This window comes from Mytilus edulis, chromosome 5, assembly GCF_963676685.1.
Source record: "Mytilus edulis chromosome 5, xbMytEdul2.2, whole genome shotgun sequence".
Classification (NCBI taxonomy): domain Eukaryota; kingdom Metazoa; phylum Mollusca; class Bivalvia; order Mytilida; family Mytilidae; genus Mytilus; species Mytilus edulis.
Window position 1 is genome coordinate 46,518,959 of NC_092348.1, and position 14,348 is coordinate 46,533,306.

At 33.1% G+C, this 14,348-nt stretch overlaps 1 protein-coding gene across 1 annotated transcript; it reads right to left on the reverse strand.

The window, feature by feature from the left end:
* Window positions 1-632: 632 nt before the first annotated feature.
* LOC139525116 (uncharacterized) lies at window positions 633-14,096 on the reverse strand. The gene is made up of 4 exons (XM_071320301.1): window positions 13,890-14,096; window positions 4,866-5,051; window positions 1,992-2,045; window positions 633-667 (listed from the first exon to the last, which is right to left on the reverse strand). Exons 1-4 carry the CDS (start codon window positions 14,086-14,088, stop codon window positions 633-635), a joined length of 474 nt encoding a protein of 157 aa, XP_071176402.1. The 5' UTR covers window positions 14,089-14,096.
* Between the last annotated feature and the right edge of the window lie 252 nt (window positions 14,097-14,348).

The following is a 14,348-nucleotide window of genomic DNA, read 5'->3' on the forward strand; positions in this document are numbered from 1 at the left end:
ATAAGGCATCTATATACATGTATAAAAGAATGAAGGAGCCAGGTCTTCCACCTCTTGGAATATTCAGCTTTTAAGAAGATAGCTAATACAGCTGCCGCTGCTTTGCTTTCCCTAGCTAGATCTTTCTGCTACAGAAGTCACAGGCTTGACAAAAAATAATATGATCAGGGAAAGGATAACAATCTCATTCAGAATTTCTGCCTTTACATTTTGTGTTGATAATTTGGAAGGGGGGAAATGATTGTAATGTTTTGTGACTTTTTTTTGTACAATAACAATACCGAAATACCCCTCAAGAAAATGCAATAAAACAAAACAATGATTACTTCCTCAGATATACCAATATAACATGACAGGTTAATGGCAACCCCAAACAATGATTTGGTATCCTAAGTTCAAAGAATATTCCTCATTATAAACTGAATTCAGCCAGTTACATGTCAAATGCATGAATTAAACAAGGGCAAACAAATCTTGTTTGTTTGTTTATTCCCATTAAACAATATTTTGTCTCATAGTGAAATAAGTTAAGAACTGACTTAACAGCAAGTTGTTTCATATAACAAATCAGTATGATTAAACGTTTTAAAACACTGTTTGATTCAAACTCACAATAAAATTCTGAGGAGGAGTCATCTGTGAGATGAACTTGAAGGCCTAGTTCTATCTGAAATCAAAATAAATATTCATGTTAACATAATTATTTGAACAATATCTGAATATAAACAAAAGGTTATATGTATGGAGCCAAGAAATATAAGATGATCCAATGGGCATAGCTTGCTTGGACAGCAGAGGTAGAACCAAGAACAGTTGGGCAAGTATATATAAACACTACATTCAAGCTTGAAACAGCATGTACAGCTCTGAATTTCTTCATTCCTTGTATAATTTTTTTTTATTAAAATATTTCCAAATATTCATAGTTTGATTTCAAGTGAAACATGTTTAACCCCACCACATTATTTATGTATGTGCCTGTCCCAAGTCAGGATCCTGTAATTCAATGGTTGTCGTTTGTTTATGTGTTACATATTTGTTTTTCGTTCATTTTTTTATACAAATAAGGCCGTTAGTTTTTTCGTTTGAATTGTTTTACATTGTCTTATCGCAGCCTTTTATAGCTGACTATGCGGTATGGGCTTTGCTCATTGTTGAAGGCCATACAGTGACCTTTAGTTGTTAATGTCTGTGTCATTTTGTTCTCTTGTGGACAGTTGTCTAATTGGCAATCATACCACATCTTCTTTTTTATATTAAATACAAAAATAGATGGATATCATTAAAAAAAAGTTGCTAAAAAGAGTTGAATATTACATACACGTTTCCCTCTACATGCTCATTGATGTTTAATTTAAAGATTGATTAGAATCAAAGGTAGATGAAAAACAAATTTGATTATTTTTTTCTTCTATCAATTAAAATTAAAAGTTTGAATTAGAATTCTAGTTAAAGCTTTTCAGCTATCATGAACTTTGTCAAACTTCTGTATACTGTCCAGAGACAACTAATTCACTGTAAGATATGTATGTCTCTCATTCATGACAGGCTAATACAGAATTTTGTGGAGCTAAACATGTTTGTGGGTGCCTACCTCTCCCCAAACAGAAGATGTGGTGTAACAGTAGGACATATTAATAAAATACATTTAATGGTTTTCATATAGGATATCACAAGTGACCAATCTCTGTGTCATAGTAATCTCAGACTTCAGTTTAACTGAAGTTGGTAAACTGAAGTCAGACAAGGTTACATCAGGAGTAACATTTATTTCTTTGCTCTTGTGTAAATCATGTCAATTGCATGAATTAAACAAGGGCAAAAAAGCTTGTCATTTTGTTTATTCCAATGATACAATATTTTGTTTATTCCCATAAAACAATATTTTGTCTCACAGTCAACTAAGCTAAAAACTGACTATACAGCAAATTTTTTTGTATAGGAAATCAGTTCAATTAAATATTTTAAAACAATGTTTTATGCAAACTCACCATGATAGCTGGACAAAGATATATCTGTTGATTCAATTGTAGAAATGTTTGCATCTGAAATGAAAATATATGTTCATGTATTTAAAATTATTTGAATGATGTCCGAATATTAACAAAGGGTCATGTGTATAGAGCCAAGAAATATAAAATGTTTCATTGGGTGCAGCTTGATTCCATTGCAGAGGTAGAACCCTGCATAGTTGGGGCAATTATGGAGAATACATTGAAGCATTATACAGCCCTGAATTTGTTCCTGAACATGGTATATTCTTTTTTAATTTAAATATTTCTCAATCAAAATGATATAACAGGTAAAGTGCTAAAAAGAGTTGAAAATCACACACAGAATTTTTCCTCAATGATGTTTTATTTCAAACCTATTGTTTAAAAAATTGCTTGTTTGAAATGAAGGTAAACAAGAGTGCACACCCTGAAATGTCTCGCCTTCTTTACTAACCATTGATATTATTATGATAGTCCTAAATATAAAGTTTTACTGCCAGGCGGAAACCCAGTTGAAATAGAACCAAACAAGAATGTGTCCTCAGTACACGAATGCCCCACTCGCACTATCATTTTCCATGTTCAGTGGACCGTGAAATTGGGGTAAAAACTCTAATTTGCCATTAAAATTAGAAAGATCATATCATAGGGAACATGTGTACTAAGTTTGAAGTCGATTGGACTTCAACTTCATCAGAAACTACCTTGACCAAAAACTTTAACCTGGAGCGGGACAGACGGACGAACGGACGCACAGACCAGAAAACATAATGCCCCTCTACTATCGTAGGTGGGGCATAAAAAATCAAAGATCTTTGCATCGAAAAGAGAAAATGTGCACCTTATTAAGTTAGGGCGTGTTTGAGTTGAATATTTTGTCTTGAAAACTTAAAAAGCAAAAGTATTTAATATATAATCTCGCTTCAGATTCTATCATTTTTGTATATCAAGGCTACAGGTTGACTTTATAACATAGAAAATTCAGTTCTAAAAAAATGGAATATATGGGTCAAGTGAAATACCTTTCTAATGAATCACAAAAACAGGGTAGGTGTGTTCGAATAGCAAATTTTAAACGAAGTACTTGACGATAGACTTTTAAATTTGATCTTAAAAATGCATAACTTCGAAAAAACTTAATTTTTTTGTGTGATATCTAGGGGTTATACTCAATCAACTTTATATTCTATAACCACTGAAAAGTTTTAGTCTTTCACGAAATATAGCACTAGAATTTTTTTTAAATTATGAATTTCTAAAATTCCACCTGACAACGGCTCCAACATTAGTTTTAAGGAGACTGAATGCACACAAGTACATTAGATGATGTTCATTAGCTATTAGATAGTTTTGTCTTTTAAAATACAACTGGCATATAAGGATCATAATCAGTGCTTATAATGTAGATAAATTGATTGTTTTTTCAAGAGCTTAATTGGCAGCGTGTCATCCCTGCAATGGCTTCCATTTTAACTATTGTAAAAGCAAACTGGCATAATGGGGAGATAATTTTGACGAAGTAGAAAACTTAACAAAAACATGATCAAAGAAAATGAAGTCAAGGTCACATTAACCAAACGAGAAATACATGTACACCATACAATAATTCAATACTTTAAATATAGTTGACCTATTGCTTATAGTTTTAAAAAAAAGAGAGAAATTAACATAACAAAAAAAATTAACCTTTTTTTTCAAGTAGTCACTGAATCATGAAAATGAGGTCAAGGACAATGGACATGTGACAGATGGAAATTTCGCAACATGAGGCATCTATATACAAAGGATGGAGCATCCAGGTCTTCCACCTTCTAAAATATTAAGCTTTTAAGATGTTAGCTAATGCCACTGTCGCCACTGGATCACTATCCCTATGTCAAGCTTTCTGCGACAAAAGTCGCAGGCTCAACAAAAAGTTGGCTAGAATTGTATGTAAGAGAGTATGTGTTAACAATGCAATTTTCCATATAAATAATGTTTCCAAGGGGCATAACTGTTATGAAAATAATTGATCAGCACTTAATTTTTACATTGCTTATATAAACCTATGATTTAAGTTTCATAAAAATCGGGCGTGAATTCTTGGCATGAGGACGCTTATGATGCAATTTTTGAGACCATTAATGTTTCCTAGAGATATAATTCTTTAAAAATTAGTTTATCCGCACGATTTTTCGAACTCAACCAAGATATTGTTAATCTTAACCTATGATATAAGTTTCATATAAATCTACCAGAAGTGCGAGAGCACTAACAAGAGTGGAAAAATGGACTGACACCTTGTATTTTATGTCCCCTGGCTATTTCTAGCTATTACAATTAATACAAACGTTTTGAAAATTTAGTTGAAATGCCTATGAAATAATTTTTGGGTTGTGATTTCTGCAAACTTCAATAAATGAAGAGGTGTTGTGAATTTTGTTAGGATTAAGTTTTAGATACATAATGGCATAATGACACACAGAAAGTTGAAACACTGCTCTGATGCACTATATATTAATGTACTGTTGTTTTTCTTTTCAACAATTTTTTTCCTTTTTTTCTTTTTAAAGGGAGCTACCATTTGATTTTCATGGGGGGGGCTAGGATGAAAAATTTTGTCCTGCATTTTTTTTTAGCTGTAATCTCTGTCCTGCCTTTTTATTTTTTACTCTTTTCGGTCATGCATTTTTTTTTTAGTTTATCCTGACTTTTTTTTACCTAAATTGTCGTCCTGACGTTTTTTTTTGCAAGTGTCTCATCCTGCCTTTTTTTTTAACTCAAAACTCCTGTCCTGCCTATTTTTTTCAAATTTCATCCTAGCCCCCCCCCCCCCCCCCCCCCATAAAAATCAAATGGTAGCATAAATTTTTGCTGAAATGAAAAACATACCACTTATAAGATAAAGGAGCAGAGGTAAGATTGAGATTGACAACAAGACAACAGTCCAACAAAAATCAAACTCTGACTGGACTTCTGTTTCTCCTTCAGATATTTCTTCTCGACTGTTGGATCTAGGGGCCAAATTTTTTTTTTCATCTTTGCTATTTCTATCATCCCCCATGTCTTCATCTGCTTCTGAAAATATTAAGTTTGTTCTATATATTAACATGATCAAAGATAAATTTATTAACTACACATAGCAATATATGAAACATTCAATTTCACTTTAGTGTATTTTTAGATATTTAATATATATATAAAAACACGCACTCTATGAGTATTACAAGGCAATACATAGGGTGCAATCAACAGTTTTATTCTAGGGCGTCAAATTTTGAGGGACCACGCATAAGTGACCCTTAGTGGTGGACTGATTGATAAAGACACTTGTATTGTCACGGAATAGAAGTTCCTTCATAATAAATGTTCCAAAAGGAAAAAAATATTAATATTATTTCCACTTTCCACAGGAATAAATATTACATTATATGTTCCTAATGCAATAAATGGACTTTATGGTATAGAAATTATTTTCCCCAACAGGAATAGGTATTATAACATTGTTTATAACAAAGTTTCCAGTGGAACTTCTGTTAGGTGGAACAAATATATGTTGACAGCTGAAAACTAGATATCACTGGAATCAGAATGTGGGTCACAGTTCTCAGGTTCTCTGGTTTATAATGAAATAAAAATATAGTGTACTTTTTATATGGGGAAAAAATGCCTAATTTGAAGAAAAAAAAACCTGAAATCAGGTCATGTACATGCATACCCATGAAGACTTAATTCATGCATATTTTACATAAGTAAATAAGTTTTTACCTGGCCTTTCAAAAAAAAACTTCATTTCAGGGTACGGTCTCCTGCTAAAAAGCTAAAGTGGATAAATTTTCAATTTTCACTGCCAAAAACACAGGATGTTTACAGTGTTGTCTCCCTCATAACATATTTAATATAATTTTTAAAATCATTTCAATCATTCAACCTGTTTTTATTGAAAGCTAATTAAATAATTTTTACAATCAAATACTAAAAACATGATACTTTTTCCCCAATTGAGTAAATAAACAGGGGTTTCCCTCTATATTTTCTAGAGAATTATCCTAAACGACTTCCAAAATTTGATAAATTTGGTGCAAAATGACGGTGGGCATGAATAACATAAACAAGCCCAATTGGAAGTAGTCCAAGATTACTCTGACGTCCAACGGCCGTTTTGCCAGACAAGCTGGGCCGCAGCTTGTCTGGCAAAACAGCCGTTGGACGTCAAAGTAATCTCTGACTACGTTGGAAGTTGGTCATGATACTATTTGGCTTTTTAAAACAGAATAATAAAGTACTAATACCACATATAACTGTTTATCCAGGTTTTCATCATAAAAAGTGGTGAATTCAGAAAATGTTAATATTGTTGAGGGCCTAGACATGGTATTGGGAGCATGGGAGAGAGGGGTGGAAGAAGGGAGAGGAGGGGCGGGAGAAGGGAGAAAAGTGGATAAAAAGGAGACAAATATGTATATACTAGAATTATTGAAATTTAGCAGGAAAACAATTATCTAATAAATGAGTTAATCAAAAGATTCAAGAAAGTGCTAATAAAAAGTAAAATGAAGAAAAAAACGACTCAGAGGAAATCTAAAAACAAAAAGTGCTAAATCTAACTGCAAAATGATTTTTGTATTATTTGATAAAGTAACAACTACTAAAGGTATTTAATAAAATTTGTAATGAAAAATAAATGTTTAATTTTTTACTGAAAATCTTATACCCGTTACACGGGTAAAACAGTATGCTTGCAGCATTTTGTCCAGTGACCAAAATATATAATAAGCGTTTATGATTGTGTTCTATTTTACAAAGCATTTAGATGAGTTGACAACATTTATTTTTGAATGAGCAGCTCATAGTGGAATGTAGTTGGGAAATCTCAACTGTTCATTATGTCTAACTCAAAAACATAACACACCCATCCCTGTACACCCAAGTGTAAATTGACATGAACCAAAATGATATTAAAATGTAAAAATTCTGATTTAGTAAGTCCAATTTACCTATAGAATGACATGAGTGAACAGATGATCACATGATGCAAATGAGAACGAGGTTGATCCTTTGTTATGCAAAGTTAGACTAATTATTCAGGAGACGAAAATTCAAAATTTCATAAATATGTTAGGGAGCTACCATTTGATTTTTATGGGGGGGGCTAGGATGAAAAATTTTGTCCTGCATTTTATTTTAGTTGTAATCTCTGTCCTGCCTTTTTATTTTTCACTCTATTCGGTCCTGCCTTTTTTTTTTTAGTTTATCCTGACTTTTTTTACCCAAATTGTCATCCTGACTTTTTTTTTTTGCAAGTGTCTCATCCTGCCTTTTTTTTTAATTCAAAATTCCTGTCCTGCCTATTTTTTTCAAATTTCATCCTAGCCCCCCCCCCCCCCCCCCCCCCCCCCCCCCATAAAAATCAAATGGTAGCTCCCTTAGTGTTTGGATAGTCAGGAATTGTTCGTAGTTTGAAAGTTTTACTATAGTGATGTTATCCATAATTTTCATTTGACATGAAATTAGGTTTGTAAACAATTTTCTTTGTTAAATGTGTTTGCGCTGATAGAGAGGGCACGTGTGTTTAGGAAATTCCGAACAATGGCAGAGGAATTTATTATTTTGTATCCAGTGGTGGAAAATTGCAATGTTTTCCAAGACCAGGCAATAGTGGTGAAGGATAATGGTTCTCTTCAGTTGATTCATACTGGAGCTCCATCATCTTCACAGCCTACCCGTATAAATTCTGTTTCGAAGCGAGCGACAGTTGAGAAAAACAAAAAGGGGGTGGAGCCTAACTATGTACCTTTTACTGCAAGTGTTGAAGTTAATCAACAGCGACCAGATTTGTTAGCTCAATACAATGAGCAATTGATAAACAACCAAAAGCTTTATTTTGAAAAGCAGAAAGCTATTAATGAGCTAACCAAATCCGTAATTGAATTAAAAATGTGGTTCTCCCCAAAACAGCTGATCCGATTGCGCTCATTGCGCCGATGCAGTTGATAAACAATAAACGGGGCAAATCTCTGAATACATTTTATGACAGTGTGTCGGAGGAGGAATCGGAACGGGACTACGAGTCTTCTCAGGAGGATGAGGAGGATAATATGGCGGAGGAACCACCGCAAAAAAGAATAAAAGTTACGACGAAAATGGAAAAAATGGAAAAAATGAAAAAAGTTGAGAACATTTTGTCTAAGAAACCAAAATTAGGATCGCCGGTACACGAGGAGATAGCTAAAATCGTTAATCAAGGGGCGGAGTCTGCCGTAGATCATAAAAATAAAGAAGTTCAGGAATTAGTGGACAAATTTGTTCGGCCAGATAATTGTGAATTTCTAGAGGTTCCTAAAGTGAATAAAGTGCTGTGGAGTTCTAAGGAAACATCTAAACGTGTGACAGATAATGACAGATCCCTGCAAAGAACACAAGGGTATCTTGTTAAAGGGATGATACCGGTTGTTCAGTTGATGGAAAAGTCGTTGAAAAGCTCATCAGAAGAATCGGAAGAAACGTTTGAACTATCCCTGGACTCCCTACATTTGTTGTTGTATGGTCATAGAGATCTGCCTAGTCAAAGAAGGAAGTTGCCAACGCCAGCTTTAGAGAAAAAATATTTAGCTCTGAGCCACGAAGATGAGAAAATTTCGCCGAACTATTTATTTGGGGACAGAGAAAATCTGGAACAACGGATGAAAGAAATAGATGATAGTACAAAATTGGGCAATAAAATGAAAGTTAAAAGTGCATGGAACAGGAGTTAAGGACACTCATTCTCGGAATGATAATTTTAAGTCTGACAATGGAAGTTTCAAAGGGAAAAGTGGTTTTAAAAACCTTTTTTTTTAGCCAAAAAAGCCCAGATATGACGAGATCAGAAGAAACCCTTCAACAAGAAAGGAAAGGGGAATCTGGGCCATTAGAAATGGACACACATAGTAATAGTAATGTAAGTACATGTACATTATTAAATCTTAATTGTCTGCATAATACTACTGACAACTTTGTTGCTGGAAAAATAGCTCAGTATAGTGAGACATGGAAAACAATTACAAGTGATAGGGACCTCTTGAATATTGTATGTCAAGGTTATCACTTGGAATTTGAATGTGAACCATGTAGTAAATGTTCACGGAGAGAAATTAAATTTAATGACAGTGAACAGATAGTTATCGACAATCTGTTAACAAAATTTTTATACAAACAGGTTTTTGAACCTGTAATTCATCAGCATGGGGAAGTATTATCTAGTATTTTTATTAGGCCCAAAGCTGATGGTTCATTTAGATTAATATAAAATTTAAGTAATCTGAATGAGCATTTGGAATATAAACATTTCAAGATGGAAACTTTCAAGTCAGCATTAGAATTAGTAAAAAATAAATTTTTTTTTGCAAAGTTGGATATTAAAGATGCATATTACAGTTTAGGAATAAAAAAGGAAGATAGAAAATTTTTGAGATTTACATTGAAAGGTCAATTATATCAGTTTACAGCTATGCCTAATGGTTTATCACCAGCTCCTCGTATTTTCATAAAGTTGTTAAAACCTGTGTTATCTTCTTTAAGGAAAGAAGGATATGTTAATTGTGCGTATATTGATGACATTTTATTGGTAGGGGATACTTATGAGGAATGTCTAAATAATGTTCAAGAAACAATGAAATTGTTGGATAGCCTTGGATTTACGATACATAAAGAAAAATCAGTTGTTGTGCCTGCTGAAAACATTGTGTTTTTAGGATTCAGTATAGTCTCTGTGAGCATGGTAGTGAAACTAGCACCAAAGAAAGTTGCAAATATTGTGGAATTATACAGGAAGTGTTTTGTTACTATACGTGAATTTGCACAGTGAATTGGAAAGTTAGTTGCTAGTGAACATGGTGTCTTATATGCACCAGTTTTTTTACAAAACTTTAGAAATACAAAAGGATGTTGAATTAAAATTGAATAAAGGAAATTTTGATGCTAGGATTATATTATCAAATGAGAGTAAACAATGTATAAACTGGTGGACTGAAAACATTCATGATAGTTATAAACCGATTGTTTTTAAACCACCAGATAGAAAAATTGAATCTGACAGTAGTATGTTAGGATATGGAGCACTTGATGTAACAAATAATCTTACATAATCAGGTGTTTGGAGTTTAAGTGAACGTAATAAACATATAAATTTTTTGGAACTGAAAGCAGCGTTTCTTGCATTAAAAGCCTTTTGTGGCAGAACTCGGAATGAACATGTACAATTATTTCTTGATAATAAAACTACTATTAAGTATTTGAATAAAATGGGAGGAAGAAAAGAGGAGTAAAATAATTTAGCTAAAGAGATATGGTTGTTGTGTATATACATAGACAAATTTGGCTTAGTGTATTTCATCTACCAGGAAAGTTAAATATAAAAGCCGATGCGTTAAGCAGACACAAGTCTAATTCAGATATGGAATGGATGATTATTGATAGTAATTTTGAGTGTATAATGAATAAACTTGGTCCATGTGACATTGATTTATTTGCATCAAAACATAACCATAGATTAGACCAATATGTATCCTTTGGCCCTGATGTGAATGTTTTGGCTGTTAATGCATTCTCTTTAATTTGGAATACATTTTATGCTTATATATTCCCTCCTTTCAGTGTGATCAGTGCAGTGTTACAGAAAATTTGTCAGGAAAAAGCAACCGCATTAGTTATAGCACCTTTATTTTCAACACAGCCTTGGTTTCCGCAGCTACTACAAATGATTTGCGATCAACCATATATTTTGCCAAAAGTGGAAACAATTCTGACGAATCCCAAAAACAAATCAAACTCATCCTTTGAAAAACATGATATTGGCGGCTTTCAAGATCTCCGGAATAAAATGTGTGAGGGAGGAGTATCAGCAGAGGCTACCGACATCATCATCAATTCATGGAGAGATTCTACCAAAAAACAGTATGGGACATATATCAAAAAGTGGCTGCTTTTTTGTGACAAAGAAAAAACGGAGCGATTTGATCCATCTGTAAATAGTGTATTAAAATGTTTGTTAGAATTGCATCTGAACGGCTTAGGATATAGTGCTGATAATACTGCTAAATCAGCAGTATCTAGTTTTGTTTACCTTATTACTAATGTGCAAATTGGAAAACATTTTTATGTTAAACAATTTATGAAGGGAATATTTAATAAGAAACCGGTTTTACCTAGGTATAATTGTACTTGGAATGTGGAAACTGTGTTAAGTCTGTTAAAGACTTGGAACCCAGTGAAAGATATTACATTAAAAAACTTAACATTTAAATTGGCAATGTTATTATCTTTAACAACAGGTCAAAGAATGCAGAGTATTTTCTTAATAGATATTAGAAATTTGGATCTTGATACATACTCAGATAAAATTAGATATATGGAGACTTGCTTAAGCAAACTAGACCTGGATACCAGTTACCAAACATATTTATAGAAGCATTTCAGCCAGATTTTAGGATTTGTGTGGTTCATACATTACATGAATATTTAGAACGCACAAATAAATTGAGATTTAATAACACTCAATTGTTTTTGAGTTTCCAAAAACCGTATAAACCTGTAAAAAAGGGTACCATTGCTAAATGGATTAAACAAGTTTTAATTCTGGCTGGAATAGATATGACAATCTTTACACCTCATAGTACTAGAGGAGCTGCTACTTCCTATGTTAATGGACGAATTCCAATAGCTACAATTCTTCGCACAGCTGGATGGAGGAAAGATAGTGTGTTTAGAAAATTTTATCAAAGACCAATTACTAATGACAGCTCCTTCAGTAAAGAAATCTTATTGGCCAAGAGAAAATAAGATAGTTTGTGTATATAAGGATGTATATAATTTCTGAAATTTAGAATTAGTAGTGTTTTCCAAGTAGTGAAATATGTAGTGTTTATAGTATAACTGTTACTACTTAACAAAGATTTTGACTGAAAGTGCAGAACTGAACTTTAAAGACTCATGTGATTCTATAGGTAGATTGGACTTACTAAATTAACAAATTAAACAAAGCTTACCTAAGTTGTAGTTTGATGTTAATTTGGTAAGGTCCAATCTACCAGAATCACATGCCCGCCCGAGTTGTGATTTGTGCCCACCCTCATTCATGTCATTATGGAAGTTTCAGTTCCTGACTTTCTCCACTCTGAAGTCTGATTTGCATCATGTGATCATCTGTTCACCTTACCAAATTAACATCATACTACAACTTAGGTAAGTTTTGTTTAATTTGTTAATTATTCATTTATTGTTGGCCACTGACCGGGTTTTATTTAATGATTTGTGTGATTGTAAATTTCAAGAAAGTTTTTTTGATAAAAGGACTTGAAATAAAAATATGTATCGGGGTCTGAATTAATTTTTATTTCAACCCAACGGGTGCACATTTAAAACTGTTTACAAGCTTCCGGAACCATATTTCAAAAAATATTCCAATACTGATTAGTCTTGTATATAAGATGTTTAATTTAAGTTTCTTGTTTATAATTTGGAGTTTAGTATGATGGGTGTTGCTAAACGGCGGAAACGGAAAACGGAACGGAAACGGAAAGAAACTTGTATATTAATAGACAGAGTTTAATGGGGAAAATAAAGGACTATGAAAACCAAGAGATCTTGTCTTGCTGGTAATTTTTGCTATTAAAAGTTTGATCTATTTACAATATATTTCAATATAACAGGCGAACATGCAAGTGAGAAATTCGTCACATAAGGTTGAAAACTCCTGTAAGAAGTCATTGACTATTTTTTACGTGAATAGACATTAGGAGAACATTCTAATAAAATTAAGAATGAAAACGGGGAGTATGTCAAAAAGACAACAACCCGACCAAAGAGCATAAAATTGAGAATGGAAATGGGGAATGTGCCAAAGAGACAACAACCCGACCATAGAAAAAACAACAGCAGAAGGTCACCAACAGGTCTTCAATGTAGCGAAAAATTTCTGCACCCGGAGGCGTCCTTCAACTGGCCCCTAAACAAATATATACTAGTTCAGTGATAATGAACGCCATACTAATTTCCAAATTGTACACAAGAAACTAAAATTAAAATAATACAAGACTACCAAAGGCCAGAGGCTCCTGACTTGGGACAACATCGGAAGGCCACCAATAGGTCTTCGAGAAAATCACGCAACCGGAGGTGGTATCAGCTGTCCCTTAAATAAAATTATGTACTAGTTCAATGAAAATGGGCGTCACACTAAACTCCAAAAAATATAAATAAGATTAAATTAGAATAAATATACAAGACTAACAAAGGCAAGAGGTTCCTGAATTGGGACAGGTGCAAATATGCGGCAGGGTTAAACATGTTTTGTGAGATCCCAACTCTCCCCCTATACCTCTAGCCTATGTAGAATAAAGAAACACATATGAAGCATACACACAGTAAAACTCGTTTTAAAAGAAGTCCGAGTGCGATGTCAGATTAAACACGTTTTTCACATCAGGTTTTCGTTATTCATAGCGTTTCTTAATAGACAGCACTTGTATTTTATCCCTATGTTTTAATTAATTTATAAAAGTAAACCATTATAGGTCAATGTACGGCCTTCAACACAGAGCCTTGGCTCACACCGAACAACAAGCTATAAACTGATAAAGGGCCCCAAAATTACTAGTGTAAAACCATTCAAACGGGAAAACCAACGGTCTAATCTACATAAAAAACGAGAAACGAGAAACACGTATAAATTACATAAACAAACAACAACTACTGTACATCAGATTCCTGACTTGCATTGACTTAGGACAGGTGCAAACATTTCTATATATATGACTGAATACTGTAATTCCATGAAGATGATATATTCCTGGACCTTGTATTTAATAGTTACATGTATTTCATTGATAGGCATTGATCATTGTTGATAGTCAATTGTTAATAAAAATACAAATGTACCTTGTTTTTCTCCTCCGGGGATTGCATTAATTTTCTGATTGTTGGAACAAGTTGATCTAGGTGCTTGGTGTTTTCCATTATCATAAGTCTGGTTTTTTTCATCTTCATTAGCTTCATCATGTTCACTGTTGATACTGTTCAATATTGTGGCACTGGTTCTTTGAAAGGGGTTCTCTCCTTCATCACCACCACTTGCCATGTTCTCATCTGGTTCTGAAAATATTCATTTTGGTTACAATATTATAATAGAATAGTACACATGGAAATATGAAATACTTATCTTCTTTTTTTATACTGCTGAGGTATTTTTATTTTATTGTTTTATAAAATATATATAAGTGTTACATTTTCTTGTGGTGAGTCTGTCAGTCCAATATGACTCTTGTGAATTGTTAATCATAAGATATTTTCTGATTTTCTAAAATATAAAGGTAACTTATAATCATTTCAATGAGTCAT